The following is a 22,029-nucleotide window of genomic DNA, read 5'->3' on the forward strand; positions in this document are numbered from 1 at the left end:
GCAAGAACCTTTGCTGATCTGATTATTATTAGGTTTCATTTAGGAGGCTGGGTGCTCACTGCTCCTAGGTCAGCATCTAGAAGCAGAAGTTTCACACTGCTGCAGCCCTGAAGTGGCTGGGAAGTTCAGTGTCCATTCCCGTGAAGAGTGCTCTGGTACCATTGTTGGTCTGAGTGAGTCTGCATATAGCTGTGAGTTTAAACTTCCAGCGGCAAAGAGAGAATGCCCTGGTGGAAAATGCACAAACTTTGGGATCAGTTTTGGGTTTATATTCTGGCTTTTCCATCTATAGGTTGTGTGGTTTTCAGCTTACTCCTATGAGCCTCAGTTTCTTCATTTGTAAGATGCAGGGCCATTATAAGGAACAAATGGAGTAACATATCCAGACCTGGCTGGCATTCAGTAAGGCATTAGTGAGTGGCACTCTGTTTCTCCCTCTCCATCACTAAAGAGTTAGGAGTCGGGTGAGTAGCATCCACAGTAACTTGGTACAGCTGCCTTTCCTGATTTGATTATGTAAAATCTAGCCAACCACATTTTCAGGCAAAGGTCTTAGAAAGCATCTGTTCTACCCAATCAGTTAGAGAGCAAGTACCTGGAGAAATTCCAAACTAGGAGAGGGGCTGAGAAAAGGGAGGAGGGTGTCTCCTCTAGGAGTTGTATCAGCTCCGTGCTTTTCCTTTTTCCTGTAATACCCAGTGGTACACAGCTAACAATGAGATTAGACAGTGTTTATTTTTTAAGATCCTCTAACTTGGTGTGAACATTCATGTCATCTTACACAAAACCCAATTGGAGATTTGAAGAAGATGATGTATAATCAATACGTTTATTCATAGGTGATTTTCCATTAATGAGAAACATTTGCAGTTATGCTGCTTTGAAATTTTTATCAGCGTAAGCAATGAGCAAGTGACATTCGAAATGAATCAGATTGACCAGAGGTTGCATAATGATGCACTTTAATTGAGCCAAAGACCTCTCATATCCTTTTTTTTTCCTCTCTCTCATATCCTTTTTAAGTGCCCGTAGGTTGGCTTATGCAGAGTAAAAGATAGATGTTTACTTTTTTAAATTGACCTGAAATATTACTGAGAAAATGAGAAATTCAAAGAGACAGGAATTCTAAAAGTATCCGTCTCTTTTTTCTTCACTCTGTACCCCCTCTGAATATGTAGCTTGTAATATTCGTCTTTGCTAGAAGATCCTCCCTCTAAGTAACCTATTCGTTATGATAATGTGAGATGCGTTTCACCTTTGCCTTCTCTTTCTCCCTTTTAATTCTAGAGCATGCTAAAACTCTTGAGTCATTTTAGAGTTATATATTACAGACCATTACATCAAGATTTTAGGTAAATAGCATAGAGTAAAAATATTAAGATGAAACATGAATTTTTAAAAAAACACAAAGTGAAATTTGTCTGTAGTTAGGTATTATTGTCTTTCGAAATACTTTGAAAAGATATTGAAAACTAGTTTAAGATTTGGTAGTGAAAACAGTCACTTAAGAAAACAATTGTGTAATTGTTTTCCTTTTATTTTTCTTCTTTCCAATTTCAGGGTCAGCCGGGTCCTCAGGTAAGTGAACTCTTTTTCTAACAAATTAGTTCCATCTTAGGATTTTCCCAGTGTGGAGGTTTTTCTGCAATTCCTTTCCAAGGATATTAAAAAAGCTACGAACCAGTAATCGTGACACTGCACGGTAGACCAAATCTTTCCCAGGAGTAAAGCTTTGGGGCCTCTTTAGGGTTGTGTGAGCCACATCAGCTGTTGGACCAGATGGCAAGTTTAATAATGTACTATCATATAAAGCAAAACTCTTAACTGATCTGAAACAGTGCCACGGGACTCTAATGTAAGATCAAATGACTGAGTAGTAGATGTGGGATATGAACTGGTTTGCATTAGGTACTGACTAGTCATGTACTAATAATGTTGTTGTAAATCCGCACGGTCTGATTATTTAGACTGTGATCCTACCAGCTACTTCTGATTCCTTATAGACAGATATCAAATCCATTCTACGTTTGCAATATAAACTAACTGCTGAAGACATGATTTATAATGAAATGTGAATGCAGTCAACAGACAATCTTTTGAGCCCCAAATCATATTGAAGAAAATGAGGAAATATTAGGAAGGAGAGGAATGTGTATAAAGATGAAAGTACAAAAGAAGGGAGTTGTCAGAAATGAAGAGTCAGGAAAAAACAACAAACTCAGTACTTAACTGTAGTCAGTAGGAAGTTAGAGAAAAGGAAATACCGTTGTTAATATTTTACTTTCAGCACCACAATGCCTGTAAATAACACAGTTATGTCCGGAGTTCCTTTTATGTCTCTTTCCCCTTGATATACTGAATGCTGTTTCTGTCCTAGATTGTTTCATATGTGGATGATTTTCATGATATCTTTGTTAGTCAATATCATAAATTGTCTACTGTGTGTTAATTCTAATACTAGGCCACAAGAATATATAATTCATAGTTCTTATGAGCTCTGAATATGTTTGATGAAACAGACAAAAACCCCTCCAGCAGAGCAGTCCTTTTCACACTACTCATGAGAGATATCTTGACATGTAATTAATTTATATACCCATCAGAGAATACTCTCATTATTTCTGTTTTTCACGCTCATATTCTAAGTTGTCTCAAGCTAATTATTGGAGGGAAAAACACCTACAGAAGGAAGTCATAGCTTATTCCCTAAATTTGAAACTGCTACCTTATAACAAGGTAAAGACAAAGTAAAAGGCACTTTGCCTCTTCTTTTTTTAAATTTAATGTTCACAATAGCCCTGAAAGTATTATTATTATAGACCTATATCTACAAGATATATGTTTTTTAATTTCTTCTTATTCTGTATGTGTGTCTGTGTGTGTATGTACCTATGAGAACCTATGTCTATATATTCAGAACCTATGAGAGACAGTCTAGAGCTTGCCTCAGAATCTCACCACCGAGGGGCAGGTAAATTGATGCATTTATCCACTGGTTTCTTCCTTTCTTTCATTGTTGAGCATCATGCCTGGGTGTTACTCCCTGGCACCTCTGACCTACCCCAAAAGGTACAGCATGCTCCAGCTGCTCAAGGAATGCAGAAAGCAGTGGGAACATACAGGAACTGTATTCTAGCATGGTCTTGGAGGGAGTGGTGTGGGTTGACACCTATGTCTGGTACAACTTGTGAGCGTCCTATAGACAAAACAGAAGGGAAAACTCAGATATGGATATAAAGACTTGGAAGACTAGACAAAGGAGAAGCATTAAAAGTGTATTAGTTAATGAGATATTAAGGAGAATAGCTGTAAAAGGAAGAACATGATCATAATAAATCTTGAGTACACAGAATGTATCAGAACCAGGAACATATATGGATGGATTACTGCAGCTAAAATTTGAAAGTATATCATGGCGCTTTAGAATACCTTCACATCAGGTCTTACATTTACCATGGCTCTTCAGAAAAATTGTCTACCTAACTGCCTATATGGAAGTTTTTGGAAACTTTTAAGGAGAATAGGACTGGTATTTTCTTTTTTTTTCTTTATAAAGTGTGATTTAAAAAAATTATTATAGTTAATTTACAATGTTCTGTCAACTTATATCTGGGATCTATTATATGGCACAAATGTACCTATCTACAGAAAAGAAACAAACTCATGGACATGGAGAACAGATTTGTGGTTGCCAAGGGGGAGGGAGATGGAGTGGGATGGACTGAGAGTTTGGGATTAGTAGATGCAAACTATTGCATTTGGAGTGGATAAGCAATGAGATCCTGCTGTGTAGCACAGGGAACTGTATCTAATCACTTGTGATGGAACATGATGGAGGACTGGCATTTTCAAATGGTGACCTGCTCTGGTTTTCCGTTGTTTTGGCTACAAATTTGCCTTTAATGGACACTCACATCCCATGCTCATTTCTTCCAAAATGCTTTACCCATGTCACATCAAAAGGAAAGCAATAGATTCAGAAAAGATAGGTATGAGTGGAAATGAGAAGCCAAGACATATCCTCACATTGTCTTTCTGTGGCACAAAAAATAGGCAAAGAGTTTGGTTGCTCTGTCCCCAAGGAAAGGTCCGACTTACCTCTTCTCTGTACATCATTATCAAAGTATTTTTCAAAGGAAACTTCCATTTTTAGATTTTAAGTTAAAGAATTCTTGGTGAAGTTTTCATTTAGTACTAGATGATTATTAACTTTGTTCTTCTTCTTATTTTTATGCAAATGCTTACCTCAAAGAATGTTTTCTTACACTGGTGTAACATCACCACATCATCTTATTCACAGTGTAATTTGCTACAAAACTCTTCCTTAATAAAACTCAGTTCTGCTTTTTCAGTATCACACATTGTTTATTAAGGACTTAGAGATTTTTTTTTTCTCTTTAGGGTTGCACCTGTGGCATTTAGAAGTTCCCAGGCTAGGGGTCAAGTCAGAACTACAGATTCCAGCCTGCACCATAATCACAGCAATGCCAGATCCAGGCTGCATCTGTGAGCTACACCACAGCTTGCAGCAATGCCAAATCCTTAACCCACTGAACGAGACCGGAGATCAAACCTACATCTTTATGGTTCAGATTCTTAACCCATTGAGCCACAGCAGAAACTCCAGGACTTAGGGATTGGTAGAGTGTTGGAGTTCCCTTGTGGCGCAATAGGTTTAGGATCAGGCATCACTGCATCAGCTTGGGTCACTGCTGTGGCTCAGGTTCAATACTTGGCCCAGAAACTTCCACATGCTTAAGGCACAGCCATAAGAAAACGACAACAAACCAAACAGATTAATAGTGTTTTATTTGGCAGACCAATGGTAAAAAGTGAAAATGTTTTATAATTAAGCAGTTCTGGTCATCTTCCTAAAGTTGAAGACAGCTTAAATGAATTTAGCTTAGATTGTTAAAAATTGCGAAGACTGGGAAACTAAATGGCAGTGAATGCTTTTACAGTGATAGTATGAAACTGAATTCATAAATAGGCCTTAGGGAAGAGAAGTGAATCTGTGCACATACCTAACTGGGTAAGAAAATGGTTCTTGACAAGGGAAGTGAGATGGTGAAAGGGTATTACAAAGAAAAAAAAGGCAATTCAACATCTGTGGTTAAGGTAGGAAAAGAGGCAGAGGAATGAATGGAGAAGATAGTGCCGTGAATCCAGGGAATCAAAGAAATCACATTCTTGGAGAGGAAAAGGGATGGGTTAGAGTAAATAATGTCACAGAGATTTGAAGAAAAGGGTTGGTTAAAAAGAGAAAAAAGTAAGAAATGACAACAGAGAGTAAGTAAGGAAAGAAAGAGGGGAAAGAAATTAGAAAAAAAGACAGATGAGCATTTGCATTTCAAACTAGAGGTAATGAGAAAAATTTGGGAGGTGGGGCAAAGTTAATGGATTGAAATGAAATCATCCTGTTTTTCATTAATTCATAATAGCATAAATTCAGTTCAGTAACTCACGTATCTGTTTCGCCCCTATTAAGTAAAAGGCAAAATGATAAGGCTGTGAAATTGTGGTGAACAAGATAGACTCTGTCTCTGTTCTTTTGATGGTTCTTTTAATATTGATAGTCAAGTAGAGAACTAAAGTTCCATCAATTCTGCAGATCTACCATTCCAAGGATGACTTTAACCCCATCCTCAAGTCCTGCTCTGTGCCTGCACAGCTGGTTAATTCCCAAATTCCATTGGGATTTTAGACATGAGGCAGTTAAGGAGGCCCTTTTTCCAACCATGCAGGTGACCCAGCATCAATATCACTGCTCTAAGTGTGGTCCTGGCCCCAGGCCTTAGTTCTGGTGATTGGGTTTCTGCCAGATCTAGGCACCTCTGTCCGGGAGACTGAGCCCTTTCTCCGACCCCTATACCCACACCCTCTACATTACTGTCTTCGCCTCAGGTCCTCCTTTTCCTTCCTCACCACTGCCCGGTATTAGTCATGGTGCAGCCTGCTACTGGCTGACCCAACCATTAGATGCCTCTAGCTCACTTCCTACCTGACAGGACTCCACATTTCTGTCCCTTGACCCTGACTTCCCCGCTGGCATTCTGCACACTCTGAAGACATGCCTGTTGCCTGACCAGTCACTTCTGCAAAGGAGTTGAGTCAGGAAAGGGAACATTTAGCTTTTTCCTGTCTTTACTGTGGAGACATCAAGGGTTGGGATTGAGTGTAGCATCAGCTAATATCAACCTATATATGTCTTCCAGATAAAATTTTTCATAGCATGCTTCTGATTATGTCAGTCTTCTAACCACCAAGTTTTGAATCTCAAAATGATTACCATTGAGAGTGCAATAAAATCTAGTCCCCTGCCTGACATTCAGATCCTTTGATTTGGCCTGTTTTTCTAGCACTGTCTCACACTGATTTTTCATTAATGTTCTTTCTGGACACAATGCTTCATCCGAACCAAATCAAACCATTTACCTTCTTTTCTTCAAACCTGGTTTTCTTCATTTGTCTTCTTAAATTACTTTTCTCCATAACTGCTTCCCTCCTAGCCCCTAGATACACTCAGTGTCATCGAAATATGATAATCATCGAAATATGATAATCATTGAAATATGATAATCCTTTATACTTACATCTCACTTCTTCCATCAAGATGTCATTAATATCCCTTAGCTGAATGCAATTTCTCCCTTTTCCTGAATCCCCACAGCACTTTATCTGTTTCTTTTTTTTTTTTTTTTTTTTTTGGCTATGCCTTCAGCATCTGGAAGTTCCTGGGCCAGGGATCGAACCTGAGCCACAGCAGTGAAATATTGAATCCCTAAGCTGCTGAGCCACCAGGGAACTCTTGTACAGCTTTTTACATTACTTGACATCTAAAATAGAGGAGGCATAGACAACAAAGCCAGACAAATCAAATGTGAAATCCTAGCTCTTCCCCTTATAAGCTTTGTGATCTTGGGCGAGTTACTCAATCACTCTGAGTCTAATTTCTCCCATCTGTAGAGATGATAATGTCTTATCTCAACAGAAGGAGTGAAGGTTAAAATAAGATATGTATAACTTATAGCATGATGTCTAGTACGTGGCAGGCACTCAGAAAACATTAATTCCCTACCTCCCTTTTCCTTTCTATTGTATCATGGTTATTTATAAACATCTTTTCTCTCTTTATCACTAGCTGTCATGATCTTCAAGAGTGACATCTCTACTTTTTTCAGTCTTTAGAGAAACAGCTAACAACACCTAACTTAGTTCTTTGTATGTAGTAGAAGTTGAACAAATCTTATTGAGTTTCAAATGGTGCATACAAGAGATTAAGGAAAAAGAAGCTGAAGGGGGAGCGAAAACTATCAGCTTTTCCTAATCCTAAATGCCCAGTCGTAATACCATGTGTCATCAGTAATACCATGTGAAACTGGTCTAAGAACTCTAAGCTCTGAGATTTTTCTGAGCTTTTATTAATGTTAATATCTCACATCCACGTGCTTTGGAGGGCTTGGATACCTTTGTCTCCTTTTACTATAGTAGCTTATTCATACTTACACTTCATCTTTGGTGAAAATAAACAGATAGCATTAGCCTGGGGCCATACTTATGATGTGTTATTTTATTTTGTAATCATTTATTTGTAGGGTTCAAAGCTTGGATTTGATTTTTAACGATTAAGACAGCTGTAGAAAGTAGCTCATAGTGGTTGTGTTGAACAGCACATTGGTTAGGCAATAGTATTCTCCCACTAATAAATAATTTAATTCAAATTGTAGGACCTACTTGTTTTTTAAAAACCTTCTCAGGATTCTATCTAAAACACTTTATAAAATGTATCAGCCTTCTTGTCACCCCATAGCTCCATCAGTATATTCAGTAGAGGATAATGAAAGAGTGGAACCATTATATTTAGTGAAAGGTATCCCTTCTATAGCAAGGGCATTTCTCTTGCATAAAGTTTTTAGAATTTTAAAGCCCTCCTCATAACTTCCCTTTGGAGTTGCATGTGATCATAAAGGAGATATAATTCCTTTAGGAATTTGGAGAACTAAAGTTGCCTGCATGGTGTAGTTCTGTATTACTCAGTGAGAAAAAAATGCAAGAGAAAACCACAAGCAAATACCATCAGACAACTGCACATGGAGGCGTGCGCCTTCCATTTGTACTTGTTCAGATGCTCTTAAAAAGAAAGGGAAGATTGTCACTTTTGCCTGCCCTCCCCCCAAGCCCCCTTTTACTTTCTTGGTTTTTTGTATTCTAACATTGTCATTTCCATTTCACAACATTTTACTAAAATTTACAAAGATCAAGTTGTGTGTGCTTTGTAAAGAATTATTCCTTAAAAATACTGTATTTAGGGGCAGTATTTAACTTTCTATTCATATGTTTTTAATTATATATTAAGCTCCTTCTAACCTAACACTTTAGCAATTCCCATATTTCATGTTTGTGTTCAGTCCAGCCTTTGTCAGATCCACATTGTCTAACTTGGGGGCAAGGAAAGGACATAGCATTCTCCAAGAAATTTGAAATGCATGTGTCTGTGTGTGCAAACATGTCTATGTGTGTGTGTGTGTACAGAAAGTCTTTACTCACTATATAATAGAACTGTCATATTAAACTAGTAATGTATTCTATCCTGAATAAATCACATTATACCTAAAAAGTATTTACTCACTATATAATAGTCTTTATACACATTATACCTAAAAAGTCTTTACTCACTATATAATAGAACTGTCATATTAAACTAGTAATGTATTCTATCCTGAATAAATCACATTATACCTAAAAAGTATTATTATGCCCTATTGTCTGCATTTTATGTGGTCATTATATGATAAAGAGAGTGATTATAAAAATTTCAGATTTGGGGGGTTTTTTTGTTGTTTTTTGTGTTTTTTTTGTCTTTTTAGGGCAGCACCCACAGCATAAGGAGGTTCCCAGGGTTGGGGTCGAATCAGAGCTATTGCAACAGACCTATGCCACAGCCACAGCAACACCAGATCCAAGCAGCATCTGTGACCTACACCACAAATCACAGCAATGCCATATCCTTAACCCATTGAGTGAGGTCAGGGATCAAACCCATGACCTCATGGACACTAGTCAGGTTCATTAACCGCTGAGCCATGACGGGAACTCTTTTTTTGGCATTTTATTAAGTAAATGGTTAACACAACATGAAAGACTCCTTTGTATTCCAAATAACTTACACCTTTAAGTTTATTTATTTTACTACTATCCATATTTCTTTATTTTTACATAGTCTTTTGTGTATTGAAATGGTATAACATTATCTAAAACTTTAATTTTACCTTAGAATTCTTTACTAATGAATTAATGGAAAAGCATATTAATTGAAGAATTTCCATTGCTAACTTTGTGTTTTGTTTTCATTGAATATATTCCTTTTAATTCCATCTGAATAAAGGTGAATTGTGCATAAATTTTATGAATAATTAAATTACTCTGGCATTGATTTGCATATGTAGAAGCTATTATCATTCCCCAAACTTACTGATTTTTGTATCTCAATTTTTAATACAGTGTCCATATATGGAATGTGCACAATAAAGTTTTATTAAATAAATGTATAATTAATTCAGATTTAAAGATAATTTTAAATTCATCTGAGGATGAAATGACTGAAATAACTGAAAATATCAACTTGTATCAGTCCATTTTATTTATTTATTTATTTTTTTTTGCCTTTTTTAGGGCCACACCTGTGGAAGTTCCCAAGCTAGGGTTTGAATCAGAGCTGCAGCTGCTGTCCTATGCCAGAGCCACAGCAACACAGGATCCAAGCAGCATCTGCGACCTACACTGCAGCTTATTGCAACACCACATCCTTAACCCATAGAGTTAAGCCAGGGATCAAACCGTGTCCTCATGGATGCTAGTTGAGTTCGTTACCTCTGAGCCACAATGGGAACTCTGTAACAGTCCATTTTAAAAGCAGCACATGGAGTACATTGAATAGGGTTAAGGGGAATGGTCTCCATGAGCAGACACCTGGCTTTATATCCTCGTCTACCACTTAAGAGCTTCATGACTTTGAGCAAGTTATTTTTTACCTTTAGTTTTTTAATTTAAAATAAGGATGGTGGTTTGACTTAATACAAGCCTTAATGAAGCACTTGGAACAAGATATGGTACACAGAAGTGTTATTACTAAACACCTGCATGCATAACTTTTCACATAAGCATTCACACTGAGACAGAGCCATGAAGACATCTTACCTTTATAGTGATGCTTCTTTTGCTGGATAAAAGAATAAAATAATGGCCTCAAAGCAGAGAGGCTTAAGATAAGTAGTTTAATCTTAAAATTAAGAAATCCATGAAAAATAACTCTCCACTGTTGGATATACTAACAGTGTATCTAAAACAAACATTTATATGCACATTTGTAAGTGTGTCTAATTCATTCTAAAGATATCAAAGAGTTTGAGTTAGAATATTTTTCTTTATTGTATTTCAATGATATTAACTTTTCCCATCCAAGGGCAAACTATATGCAAACATAAGGATATTAGTTATATCTCCTATTGGTATATAAATTTAATTCAGTCTTAATCCAAAACCAAACAGAAATTTTTTTATAATGATTTTTATTTTTTCCATTATAGTTGGTTTACTGTCAATTTTCTACTCTACAGCAAAGTGGCCCAGTCACACATACACATATACATCCTTTTTCTCACATTATCCTCCATCGTGCTCCATCATAAATGACTAGATATTGTCCATCCTGCTATACAGCAGGATCTCATTGCTTATCCACTCCAAATGCAATATTTTGCATCTATTAACCCCAGATTCCCAGTCCATCCCACTCCCTCCTCCTCCTCCTCCTTGGCAACCACAAGTCTCCAACAGGAATTTTTAAGGGAATTTAATAAGCTGGCTATAGAATCCACATGAACGAGAAAGAGACCCAAATGGCCAAGTAAGTTTTGAAATAAAAATGAAGGAAGACTTTCCCTACTAGACATTTGTGGCATTGAGTCTATAGTATATGCTTAGTTTACTAACAGGCTGTAAGACTTCTGCTCATATCCATGATGAAATAAAAGGGTCAAGATTTAGCCTCCTTCTTATACAATGAAATGACTGGAAAGAATATGTCCAACAACAATTTTGAGGCATTGGACCACAGGCAGCAGAGAGAAGGAAAATGAACAAGGCGAACCCAAAGATTGCCCTAGTGTACTTCCTAGAGAGAATTCCTCAGCTACAGCATAAGAAGGAGCAACTAAACAGAGGTCTCTGACCCCAGAGGAGGTCAAGGCAGCTGGGATTTGCGGGGCAGGCTGGAGAGTAAAGAGCTACGTGCAGAGAGTGCAGAAGATCCACAAAGTTCCCCTTGACAATTCAGCTCAGTACGCATCAGTACATGTGTGTGTTGCAGTCAGTGCAGCTGCTGCGACAAAGTGCCATAGACTGGGTGGCTGCAACAACAAACCTTTATTTCTGTATTGTTTTGTAATAACTTTCCATAGAGTATAATCTATAAAAATATTGAATTGATATGTTGTACATCTGAACCTAATATAATAAGTATACTTCATTACAAAATTTTTTAAATTCACCGTTTTTCAGTGAATTAAAACTAATTCACAGAGTTCTCATCGAATCCGACTAGCATTCATGAGGACTCAGGTTCAATTGCTAGCCTTGCTGGGTTAAGGATCTGATGTTGCCATGAGCTGTGGTGTAGGTCACATACACGGCTCGGATCCTGTGTTGCTGTGGCTGTGGTATAGGCTGGCGGCTGTGGCTCCGATTCAACCTCTAGCCTGGAAAACTTCGTATGCCGCAGGTGCAGCCCTAAAAAAAAATATTTATAATTTTTCTCAAGCTTATTATTATTTCTCAATATTATATATGCACATGGAGTTTCTTTTGTATGTTTTTATGGGTTTCTTTGATAATTTTGATATCTTATGAGAATTCTTAATAAGCTAAATTTATTTTGTTCCCCCTTTAAATACTTCCAGTCATATTTTAATTGATATCACATTTTTAATACAAAATATACACCTTGGATCATGTAGAGATTAAAATAGAGGAATGCTATAAGACAGTAAGTAGAAAGATAGCTCCAGAAACATTTTATTCTATCTTCTTTCTTTTGGATAGACCTCATTTAAACCTAGTTTAAACAATGACTGTAGGAGATTCCATTACCTCCCCAAGCTAATATGAGCCTTTATGTATCAAGTGTGTTTTTTCCAAAGGGTTACTTTATTCAGTATTAATTATTTCAGATTGTAGATCAGGCAGAATCTATCACAGTAGCGCACATTCCGTAAATATTCTTTTTATAAAAATGCTTGGAATTAAAGATAAGTCAAAGGTGATCTATCCTCAGTTGATACAGTTGAATAAATATCAATTATCATTTGCTTGGTTTTGGCACACCTTCCTTGAAACCTCTTACCTGGAAGCCTGAGTTATGGAGCTATTTGTAAAAAAATAAGTATAGTGGGTTTTTTAAAAATTATTTTATATTGGAGAATAGTTGATTTACAGCATTGTGTTAGTTTCAGGTGTACAGCAAAGTGATTCAGTTATGCAGATACCTATATCCATTCTCTTCAGATTCTCTTTCCATATGGGTTATTACAGAATATTGAGTAGAGTTTCCTGTGTTATACAGTAGGCCCTTGTTGATTATCTATCTGATATATACTCATGTGTATATGTTAATCCCAAACTCCTACATCATGGGGTTTTGAGTTCTTCAAAGAAATGTTACTCCTTGCAGTAAACTCAGGGTCACCATTTATATTTGTACAAGTTGTGCATTGCACAAGGCTGCTTGACAAGGAACAGGTGTGGTCTCAAATCTGGCTCATGCTTCACTTGCCAGTCAGTGTGCCCTGGTGGGGGCTGCATCTGCCCGAAGGAAAACCTCCTTATCTAATTACTACAAATCTCAGTTTGGACCATCAGGACCCTGAATGAAGTGCATGCTGTTAACTCTGAAGAAAACTCACCGGAGTCTTAGTGGTGGGCATCATGAACTGTGATGAGAATAGTGTACCCAGGAGGAAATGTGTGGTGGGCAGTAGGCATCATCCTAGAGAGAAGTCACAGCTGGGTACAGAGGAGATGGACAAGCGGTAGCTGAAACTGTGGGGATGAGTGAGATGCCCAGGGAGCGTATGTAGAGGGCCAGAGAAAAAGTCACAGGGCAGGGAGAGTAAGGTTAGTCATGAAGTGCAGAAGAGGAAGCCCCATGTGACAGTAGAAGACCCAGAAAGCTTTGCCAAGAAGCTGAAGGAGGAGGGGTCAGCATGTGAACCCTTGTCACTGGGCCTGCAATTACGTCTCATCAAGTGATTTAAACGACCTCCAAAGCACATGTTGATCTCTCCCTCTCTCGCTCTTCTGCTCTGTCTCTGTCTTTCTTTCTCCCTCCGCCCACATCCCCCCACTGCCTATGGCTATATTTTCTCCACACCTATCCTCTCTCTTCTCTCTTTAAATAAACACTTGATTGCCTCACTTAAAACAAATAAAAAGAAGTGTCATAGTAACTTTAGCCACCTGTGGTTTTCAAAGCAGTGTTGCCAACGTTTTAGGAGTGACTCAGTATTGAAAATGTGGGGAGAATGAAAATAGAATACTCCCTCTAAAAGTTTGAAGTCACAGGCAGGAGGGAAAAGGGAGCCAAAAATATCTGCCCATGTCTGAGATGTGAAGAAAAAGTCTTTCATTGAATAGAGTTTATTTTCTCTTCAAGAAACTGTGCAAAGGTACTTATTCCTTTTGCTATCAGTCTTAACTCTTATGAACTAGTCATGAGTCCACAATGAGCAATGGTAATGACCTTGAGAAGCATAATTTCCAGCTAAAGTCAAATATATCCTCACAAGCATTAAATAGAAGTGTGTTGAACATACAGATATCTAGGATGGCTGTTTGTTTGTTTTGCCATGCCCTTGGCAGAGGTTCCTGGGCCAAGGATCAAACTGCACCAAAGCAGTGACAACACCAGATCCTTAACCCATTGTGCTACCAGGGAAGTCCCAGATATCTGACTTTTTTATTGTTAACAGGCTATTCAGGGAATATTAATTTTGGTCCTGATGTCTTAGTAGAAACCTCTGTTGCCAGAAATCTGCTAATATATTTATTGAATACCTTCCATGTATAAGGTACAAGACTACACATTTGAATTAGGAAGAGAAGAGAAGGGAAATAATATTTTTAAAAGACCATATGTTCTTTTAATTACTTCCTACAACTCCTTTATGAGACGACTGTTGTTTGTTTCATCTTATGGATGTGGGAACTGAGGCTCAGAGAGGTTAAGTGACATGCCAGAGGTCATGTGGTAGAACATAGTAACCCCTCCAAAGTCAGTGTTTGCTGCATTTCCCTTTCTTACATATGCCTCTGTTCCTGACCTCAAGGGCCCTGGTAGTTTAGTATGAAACATATATCTCATACCTAGTGAGCATGAGCTAAGTTTTATAAAAGAGTTACAAGTGCTTTAGGAATTCAAAAAAAGGGAAATAACATACCCAAAAGAGGGTCAAGGAAAGTTTAGGAAAGAGAGGTCGCTAAGATGAGCCATTGGTGACTGGCAATATTGATAGTAGGGTCATAGCAGAGGTAGGGATAGGACTTTTACTGCAAGGACTAATAATTTCTTTCAGAAACTCAGACTCCTACTGTGGCTTTTTCTAAGTAATCTCAGAGTGCCAGGTAAGAGGTGTCAAGAAAGGTGTGCTATAATTATTCCAAGCAAATGATAATTGAAGATGGTTATTCAGCAGAAAGAATGGCATAAGCAAAGATACAAAACTGAAGAGAGTGAGGTGTATTCTGACAACAGCTGGCACTCAAGGCCAGCTGGAGGAGAGTCTCCTTGTGGGGATGGAGGCAGGGATGGGATGAGGATAAAGCAGAGAAGGAAAGTTAGAAGCAGATTATAGAGGACTTTGGACAGAGGCAGAAGTTAATACTTTATTCGGTAGGCACCAGAAATGTCACTAAACTAAACTTTTAATCATATAGCTACTTCTTTAAAGGAGGAGAAAATAGTGTCATAAACTGTCCTAAACCCATTACCCAGCTTCAAGAATTGTCAAAGCCTAATCTTGTTTCATGAATCACTTCTTCTTGTTTATTTTGTTTCTTGTTTTTTTTTTTTTTGATGGTGTATTTAAAAGCAAAACCTAGATATCATGTCCTTGCATCTGCAAATACTGAAATATGAATCTCTAACTGATAGGGCCTTCCTGTACCGTAGCCATTATTTCATCATTGATCCTAATAAAATTAATAATTTTTAAAATATCGTCTAACCCAGTCCATATTCAAATTTCCCCACTTGTCTCAAAAATGTCTCTTTATAGATGGTTGAATCAAGACCCACAGCCCATACTTGGCATTGAATTGCTATAACTCTTCAATCTCTTTTCTTCTACAGTCACCTTCTTTATTTTTTTATTTTTTTATGTCATCAATTTTTCCAGGACATTTATCCTATATATAAAAGGCCCCACATTCTGAATTGGTTTGACTTCCTTGTGGTGATTTTAACTTATTCTCTTATCGTCTGTATTTCTTGTAAATATCTTCTAAAAGTTCCATTTAGAGGTTTGATTAAGTTCTGGTTCAATTTTTCAGGAAGAGTATCTTATAAAGGCTTACTACACTTCTTACCTCATCATATCAAGACGCATAACATGTTTGATTGATTGGCAGGTCTGTGGTATTGGCCTGATTTCCTGCAACATGTCACCTAATAGCTTTTCCATCCATGAAGGATTATTTCCTATAACAACTTTTTCATTGTGGGTTACAAATGAGCCCTTGATGGTTTTTGAGCTGAGGAATGATACGGTCAGAAATATACTTTAGAAAATATAGCCTGACAAAAGCGTGTAGGATGGTAGAGTAAAGGAAGACCAAAGATGCTTATAGACTATTCTTGTCTTCCAGGAACAAAGGTTCTATCAACAAACGTGGAAATATAGATTTGAAGGATTTGGGGGAGAATGGAATCTGTGGGTATTGCCAGAGGTTCTGTTTACTGAATCAAACACCACACTGAGCTTTCAGGCTGGCAGGAGTAGCAGTGTGTTAAACAAAAATAGGAAAGTCAGAAGTCATGACTGGCTTGCAGTAGAAATTGAGAAGTTTGGTTTGAGAATGTTGAGTTTGCACTGATGATGGCATATCTTGGCTTAGACATCTGGTGAGCAGTTGGGAATGCAGGATTGCAGCTTGGAAAAGAGTTTAGGATATAAGTCAGGTAATAGTTAAAGCCACATAGTATATTTGATAGCTGATGAAGGGAGTAAAGTGAAAAGACAAAAGGTTTAGACACAAATTTGGGCAATCTTGACATTTATGGGCTTTTTCAACCCCCTTCCTCAAAGCTCCCAGTTTATTTAGTTTTAGTTTAGCTCAGGATAGCTCCTCAAGGCCCCGACAACTGGCTCAGCAGTTTCCTTTCCCATAGCTCAGCTTTCTTCTTCCTAATGGAAAGAAATGCTCTCAAGACCAACTCATGTTACTTTATTGTTCCCCAAACCAGAATGTAAAAAGATGACTGCTACTCTGCTACCTCCTTTCTCTTCCCTCAAATTCAATTTCCTTTCTTTCTATGACTAGTCTGGTATTTAGGGGAGCTTGATGGAGATGGTAAGAAGTTAGGACCTTAGAAGAGGGCAAAGGCAATTTTTCTTCCCTTTGATTTTTAGAGGGTGAAAGGAAGTGTTTGGAGACCAAGAAGAAGAATCTAAGGGAAATGTGATAGTTGAAGAGACAAGCAAGAGCAACAGTGAAGAGCAAGGCGAGGGTGGGGAAAATGGGTACCATGTTACCTTCACTCCCAGGGGAGAGGAGGTGAGGATACAGGAAGATCTGAGATGGAGAGCATGGAATTGTAGAAGCTTACATTAAAAGCTTTAGATCTGTTTAATCATCAGCTGAGAACGAGGGGGATTGGGCTTCAGAGTTGTATAGAAAACTCAAGAACCATAGACAAACCCTGAGATTCACGCTCTTCTAGCCTCACCTGACAGTTTTTTCCATCCCTTCTGCCTATCCCCTTAGACTCAAAGGGACATCCTACTCTTGTCTCTGCACTGTGCTCAGTTGTCCTTCACAAAACCAACATTGCTCTATAAGATACTACACTGAAGCAAAGATTCAGAGTGACCTTCAAACTAAGCTTTCTTAAATAGCCTGGGCAAAATTATTTGGGGACAGCACATTAGGAAACATGAAGAAATAGACAATTATAAATTAAACTCAAGGTTTAAAGGTGGATGTACCTTTGAATATATTTGAATTATACTGAGGACAGTAGGAGTATTGTAGGATAGTTTACACCACTAGCTGTAAAATCACAGGGGCTACTGTGGGCAAGTAGAGAGCAAGTTGATACTTTCTTTCGACAAAAGGAATGTTTAGGATTCCGAGTCTTTCACCATGGAGTTCACTTTATTTGACCTCTTAAAAATAAGTTTAAAAAAAGCAAAGTTATACAAAAGTTTTTGCAATCCCTTAATATATTCAGATGTAAGGAATGATTCTAGAAAGAAAGGACTTCTTGGTTTTGAATGGCAGGAGTAGTAATTTGGCTGTATTTAATTTGTATTGTGTTAGAAAAGAAAGCCAGAGTGAGCTTACCTGATTCCTGCTGTTTCTTAAGCTCTTAACTCCGTTGAGCTACATCAGCCTCACTTTCGAGAGTCCTTTTTTAATGTTTGGTTTTTCTAAATTTTCTTTTAGTGCTAGACCTCACTAATTGTTTCCTTATGGCAGCTGCTTATGATTTAAGGCCGATCATGGGTACGTATAGTCCCTAGTTCAAGGCTCAAACTGACATCATAAAAGAACTTACAGTTACGATCTTACTACAGAAAATGCCCAGAAAATGATAGCTGTAAAAATTAGTTTTGCAAAAAGTGGGGCTGGTTTTGATATTTTAAATTTCTCTTTATACCGATCCCCTTTTCTCTTTGGTCCCTTTTAATTTTCAATGCAAAATGAAAGGTGTAAAGTCTGAAGTAATAAGTCTGTTTATAGCTGTAAGTCCCTCCCCTGGCTCAGCAGAGTTTGACACTATAATAAACACAGTTCTTCTGCAGCAACATTGAATCTGGTTCTTGTATAATTCTTTTATATGTTGCTGCTTTGGACACTGAGAGTTTTATTGCATTTTTTTTCTTTCTGGGTGTTTCAATTAAGCAAGAATTAACTTGACTTTGTTGAGCACCTACTATATGCTACAGGTGACCAGGTAGTGCTAAGGCCTGAAGTTTAGTACTCTTTAGTTATTAAAGTAATGTGGTAATGACAACTAAGATCTTTTGTTTTGCTTTGTTACATTTGGCAATAGTTCCTGAACATTTAAGTGAACTATATTAAACCTGAACATTCTTCAAATGTTTTCAACCATCCACCTAATATGTTTCTCACTACATTGCCTTTTAATTTTAGGAAATCAGTATGTTTACTTTCTTCATCCTCAGGTAAACTACCCAGAAAAGATTTAGCCTGACTAAAAGACTTAAAATATTGAATTGTGCTTCATAATCACTACCAACAGTTGATCAGACTTTCTACAACTTGCTTTGTGGACAGTGTTTCATTTTAGCCATACAGTGAGCAGTGGTTTTTCCCATGTTTCAAATGAGGAAACCCAGGCTCAAAGAGATTAATTAACCTGCTAAAGATCACACTAGTGATCACAACAGGGATTTCAGTCTGGATCCAACTCTAAACCTTGAGCTCTTAATCATCAAGATAATTTATTTTATTTTAAAATAGTTGCACCCAATTATACTTTTCCTTATTTTTTTACTCTTTTCTGAAGTATTGAAAAAGAAATTATACACAAGCATAAATACACACACACACACACACACACACACACTGCTATATATAGGAACTCCTACATTTTCACATCAGATTTTCCATTAAAAGCTTTAAATTTACACATTACTTGCTGAAGTTATTTGCAAAGTTGGAAGTCCATGAAACGAACAAACTTAGTGATCTGAGAAAGAAATGTCCCTAAAAATATATTAAGCTAGTAAAGCAGAAAACAATATATATGAGTTCAAGGTTGAGGTATATACTTGGAAGAACATATGTTTGCATTTTAGTTAGAGGTGAACCTATGCTAACTGCATTTTACTCAGACACAAGGTAGATTTATCCACATGTAAATAGCTAGGGTCCCCATTTTTCAAGTAAATACTAGATTTTTCTATTGTTAATACTCTTTGCAACATGACTTCGTATAGTTTCAGATAAATGCTAATGAGCCATGGTACCAAATATAGAGTCTTCATGTCTCTGGCTTGAGTATCTATCTCATTAGCATAATGGGCCAGGTTAAGGATATGGTCAGAGAGAAGACGGAAATCTTACAAATTGGGCTTCTATCCTACTTGAACAAGGGAATGCTGAATATTCATGTTTCCTTCCTCCCTGGATGACTGTGAGCATTGATTGATAAGTAATGTTTTCAAGGGCTGAGCAAACAGACATCAAACCATGCCATGGCCACCGAGGTTCTGCTATGCTTCTAGAGAATGGCCGTGCCACTGACTCTGTCTTCTTTATCTTTAAAAGACTAAGGAAATTATGGCTTTTAAAATATAGTGATTTCACGTTCAGTTTACAGTTTAAAAAATAGAGGAATGGAAATGTACTTTATTCATAAGGTAACAAAGAAGAAAGAAGGTTTCTGCAGGATTGCAGCCCAGTACAGCCACCAGAAAGCATCCATTCTCCTTTTACCCAACAAAGATGATGCATTCTCGGCGCATTCCCCTGACCACCTGACTCTCTCTCAGCTGTTTCTGATTGGGTCAGCTAAATTTGCCATTACTGTTTGGATTTGAAATATATCCCTCAACTGGATTTGACATTTTAGATGGTTCACTTGGCTCTGAAGCTGTTGTGTTTATCAAGGTTGAACCGGCTTAGACCAACACTTTTCTTCAGATGCCCTAAATTGTGAATGTCACATGAGTAGGACTTCTCCAACCATGCTGATGAACTGTCAGTGGCCCACATGTCCACTCAATTAACTGGTCTTGTTGGTACTGCCTCAGAAATGTCTCCTAAATCTAAGGCTTTTGCTGTGTCCTCAGCTGTCATGATCTTAACTTATTATCATTGCCATCTCTCTCTTGAAGCAAGGCAGCAACTTCTTAAGAATAGTCTCCCATGCTCTCAGAGCTCCATCACCCCCTTGTTAAATTGCTGGAGGAGTTCAGCCCACGGACTTGGGTATTGTTAGGCAACCTCCCCAAACTCTTTTTCCTGCTGTCTCTCATCTCCTCTCTCTAAGCCACATACATTCTTACCACTCAGAACTCTTCATCTGTCTCTGATGGCAGGAAGTCCCCTCATACATCTGCCTGTTCATCCCTTCTGCCTAAATAGACTCCCTCCTCCCCAGTCCCCCTTCTCCTTGGCTGACTTTCAATCACCAGTTCCAAAGTCATCTTTTTAACTCCAGCTCTCCTACCTTCACTCTTCTCTGTACTCCCACAACACAGCATTCACTCCACTAGTTATAATTATATTTACACGTCCATCCTCCAACTCGGAGCACATTGCCTGGCTGAGAGTTGGCCATAAATGCTTGGAAAATGAAACTTGCTTGTCCTCATAATTCTATAGTAATGAAAAGTTTCGAGCAGAAAAAAATATTGTTCTATTTCCAAACCGAAAATGATCTATACTTTTCTGGGATAGAAATCATAACCCCATTCTTATTTCAGGAGATCTGACTGCCAAGAATTTCCAGGGTTTGCTCCTTTTTCATTTTTCTACCTCTAGCAGAATTTAATTTTGTTTTCATGATTAGCTGTCTCTTAAAATCATCCCCTCTTTAGCTTTTGCCAGTTCAAAGTAGACTAAATTCACAGTTCTAGTGAATAAAAGGCCTTTATTGGAACATCCAACCCCTATAAATATATCTGTCTTTTCCAGGCATATTTCAATTATTTCTATGTAGATTGAAATCCAATATTTTCCTGAATCTCATTTATTGTACCTCTTATTCACTGTGCTTTTAATTTGGTTTTATCATTTATTTGAAATAGATAATAGAGCATGGAAAAAGAGCTAAAACGTTCGTTATTTGGATAGAAATAGAAGTTGGGAGACTAAAATCATTATAGACCCATATTAAAGGCTTAATACAAATAGGTTGTTACTGTAAGTTCTGTATTTGAAGTCATTTGAATAGGAGCTAATTTGAAGTTTACCATTGAAACCTATAAATACTTTGGTAGTAAATTAATAAACCTCTAACAGTGCTCTAAAAAGAATGTTCCAACTACTGAGTAATAATTAAGACTTTAATAGAAACATTAATAATAAAGACATTGTTAGTATCTAATGCTAACAAATTTATGTAATTAGAGCTAATTATATAAAACTAATTAGAAAGATAATTTCAAATCCAGAAATAAACCCAGACACCTATGGTCAATTAATCTTTGACAAAAAGGTAAGAACATAAAATGGGAAAAAGACAGTCATTTCAGCAACTATTGCTGGGAAACCTGGACAGCTACATGCAAATCAATGAAACTAGAACACACCCTCACACCATGCATGAAAATAAACTTAAGATGGCTTAAAGACTTAAATATAAGACAAAACACCTTCAAACTCCTGGAAGAGAATATAGACAAAACATTCTCTGACATCAACCTTATGAATATTTTCTCAGGTCAGTCTCCCAAAGCAGAAGAAATAAGAGCAGAAATAAACCAATGGTATCTAATCAAACTGACAAGCTTTTGCCCAGCAAAGGAAACAGAAAAAAGAAAACAAAAAGGCAACTTACAGGATGGGAGAAAATAGTTTCAAATGATGTGACTGACAAAGGCTTAATCTCTAGAATATACGAGCAATTTATACAACTCAACAGCAAAAAAGCCAATAACGCAATTGAAAAATGGACAAAAGACCTGTATAGACATTTTTCCAAGGAAGATGTACAGATAGCCAATAAGCACGTGAAAAATGCTCAACATCACTGATTATTAGAGAAATGCAAATCAAAACTAC

At 37.4% G+C, this 22,029-nt stretch overlaps 1 protein-coding gene across 50 annotated transcripts in view; it reads left to right on the forward strand.

Annotated features, from left to right (window-relative positions):
- Window positions 1-22,029, forward strand: part of COL25A1 (collagen type XXV alpha 1 chain) — a 456,561-nt gene that overhangs the window by 260,717 nt on the left and 173,815 nt on the right. For 9 of the 50 annotated variants that reach the window (XR_014813228.1, XR_014813214.1, XM_084973258.1 and 6 more), the window contains one exon: window positions 1,561-1,578. The exons of the other annotated variants lie outside the window; for them this stretch is intronic. Coding sequence is in view for 1 of the 9 variants with exons in the window: in XM_084973259.1 (XP_084829385.1) it covers window positions 1,561-1,578 (18 nt within the window). In the remaining 8 variants the exon portion in view is untranslated. The remainder of the gene's footprint in view (window positions 1-1,560; window positions 1,579-22,029) is intronic. 50 annotated transcript variants of the gene reach the window in all.

Source organism: Sus scrofa, chromosome 8 (genome assembly GCF_054392235.1).
Source record: "Sus scrofa isolate SSC_HxYL_T2T_F1_AM1 chromosome 8, Sscrofa_HxYL_maternal_Yorkshire_Landrace_v2.0, whole genome shotgun sequence".
Lineage (NCBI taxonomy): Eukaryota > Metazoa > Chordata > Mammalia > Artiodactyla > Suidae > Sus > Sus scrofa.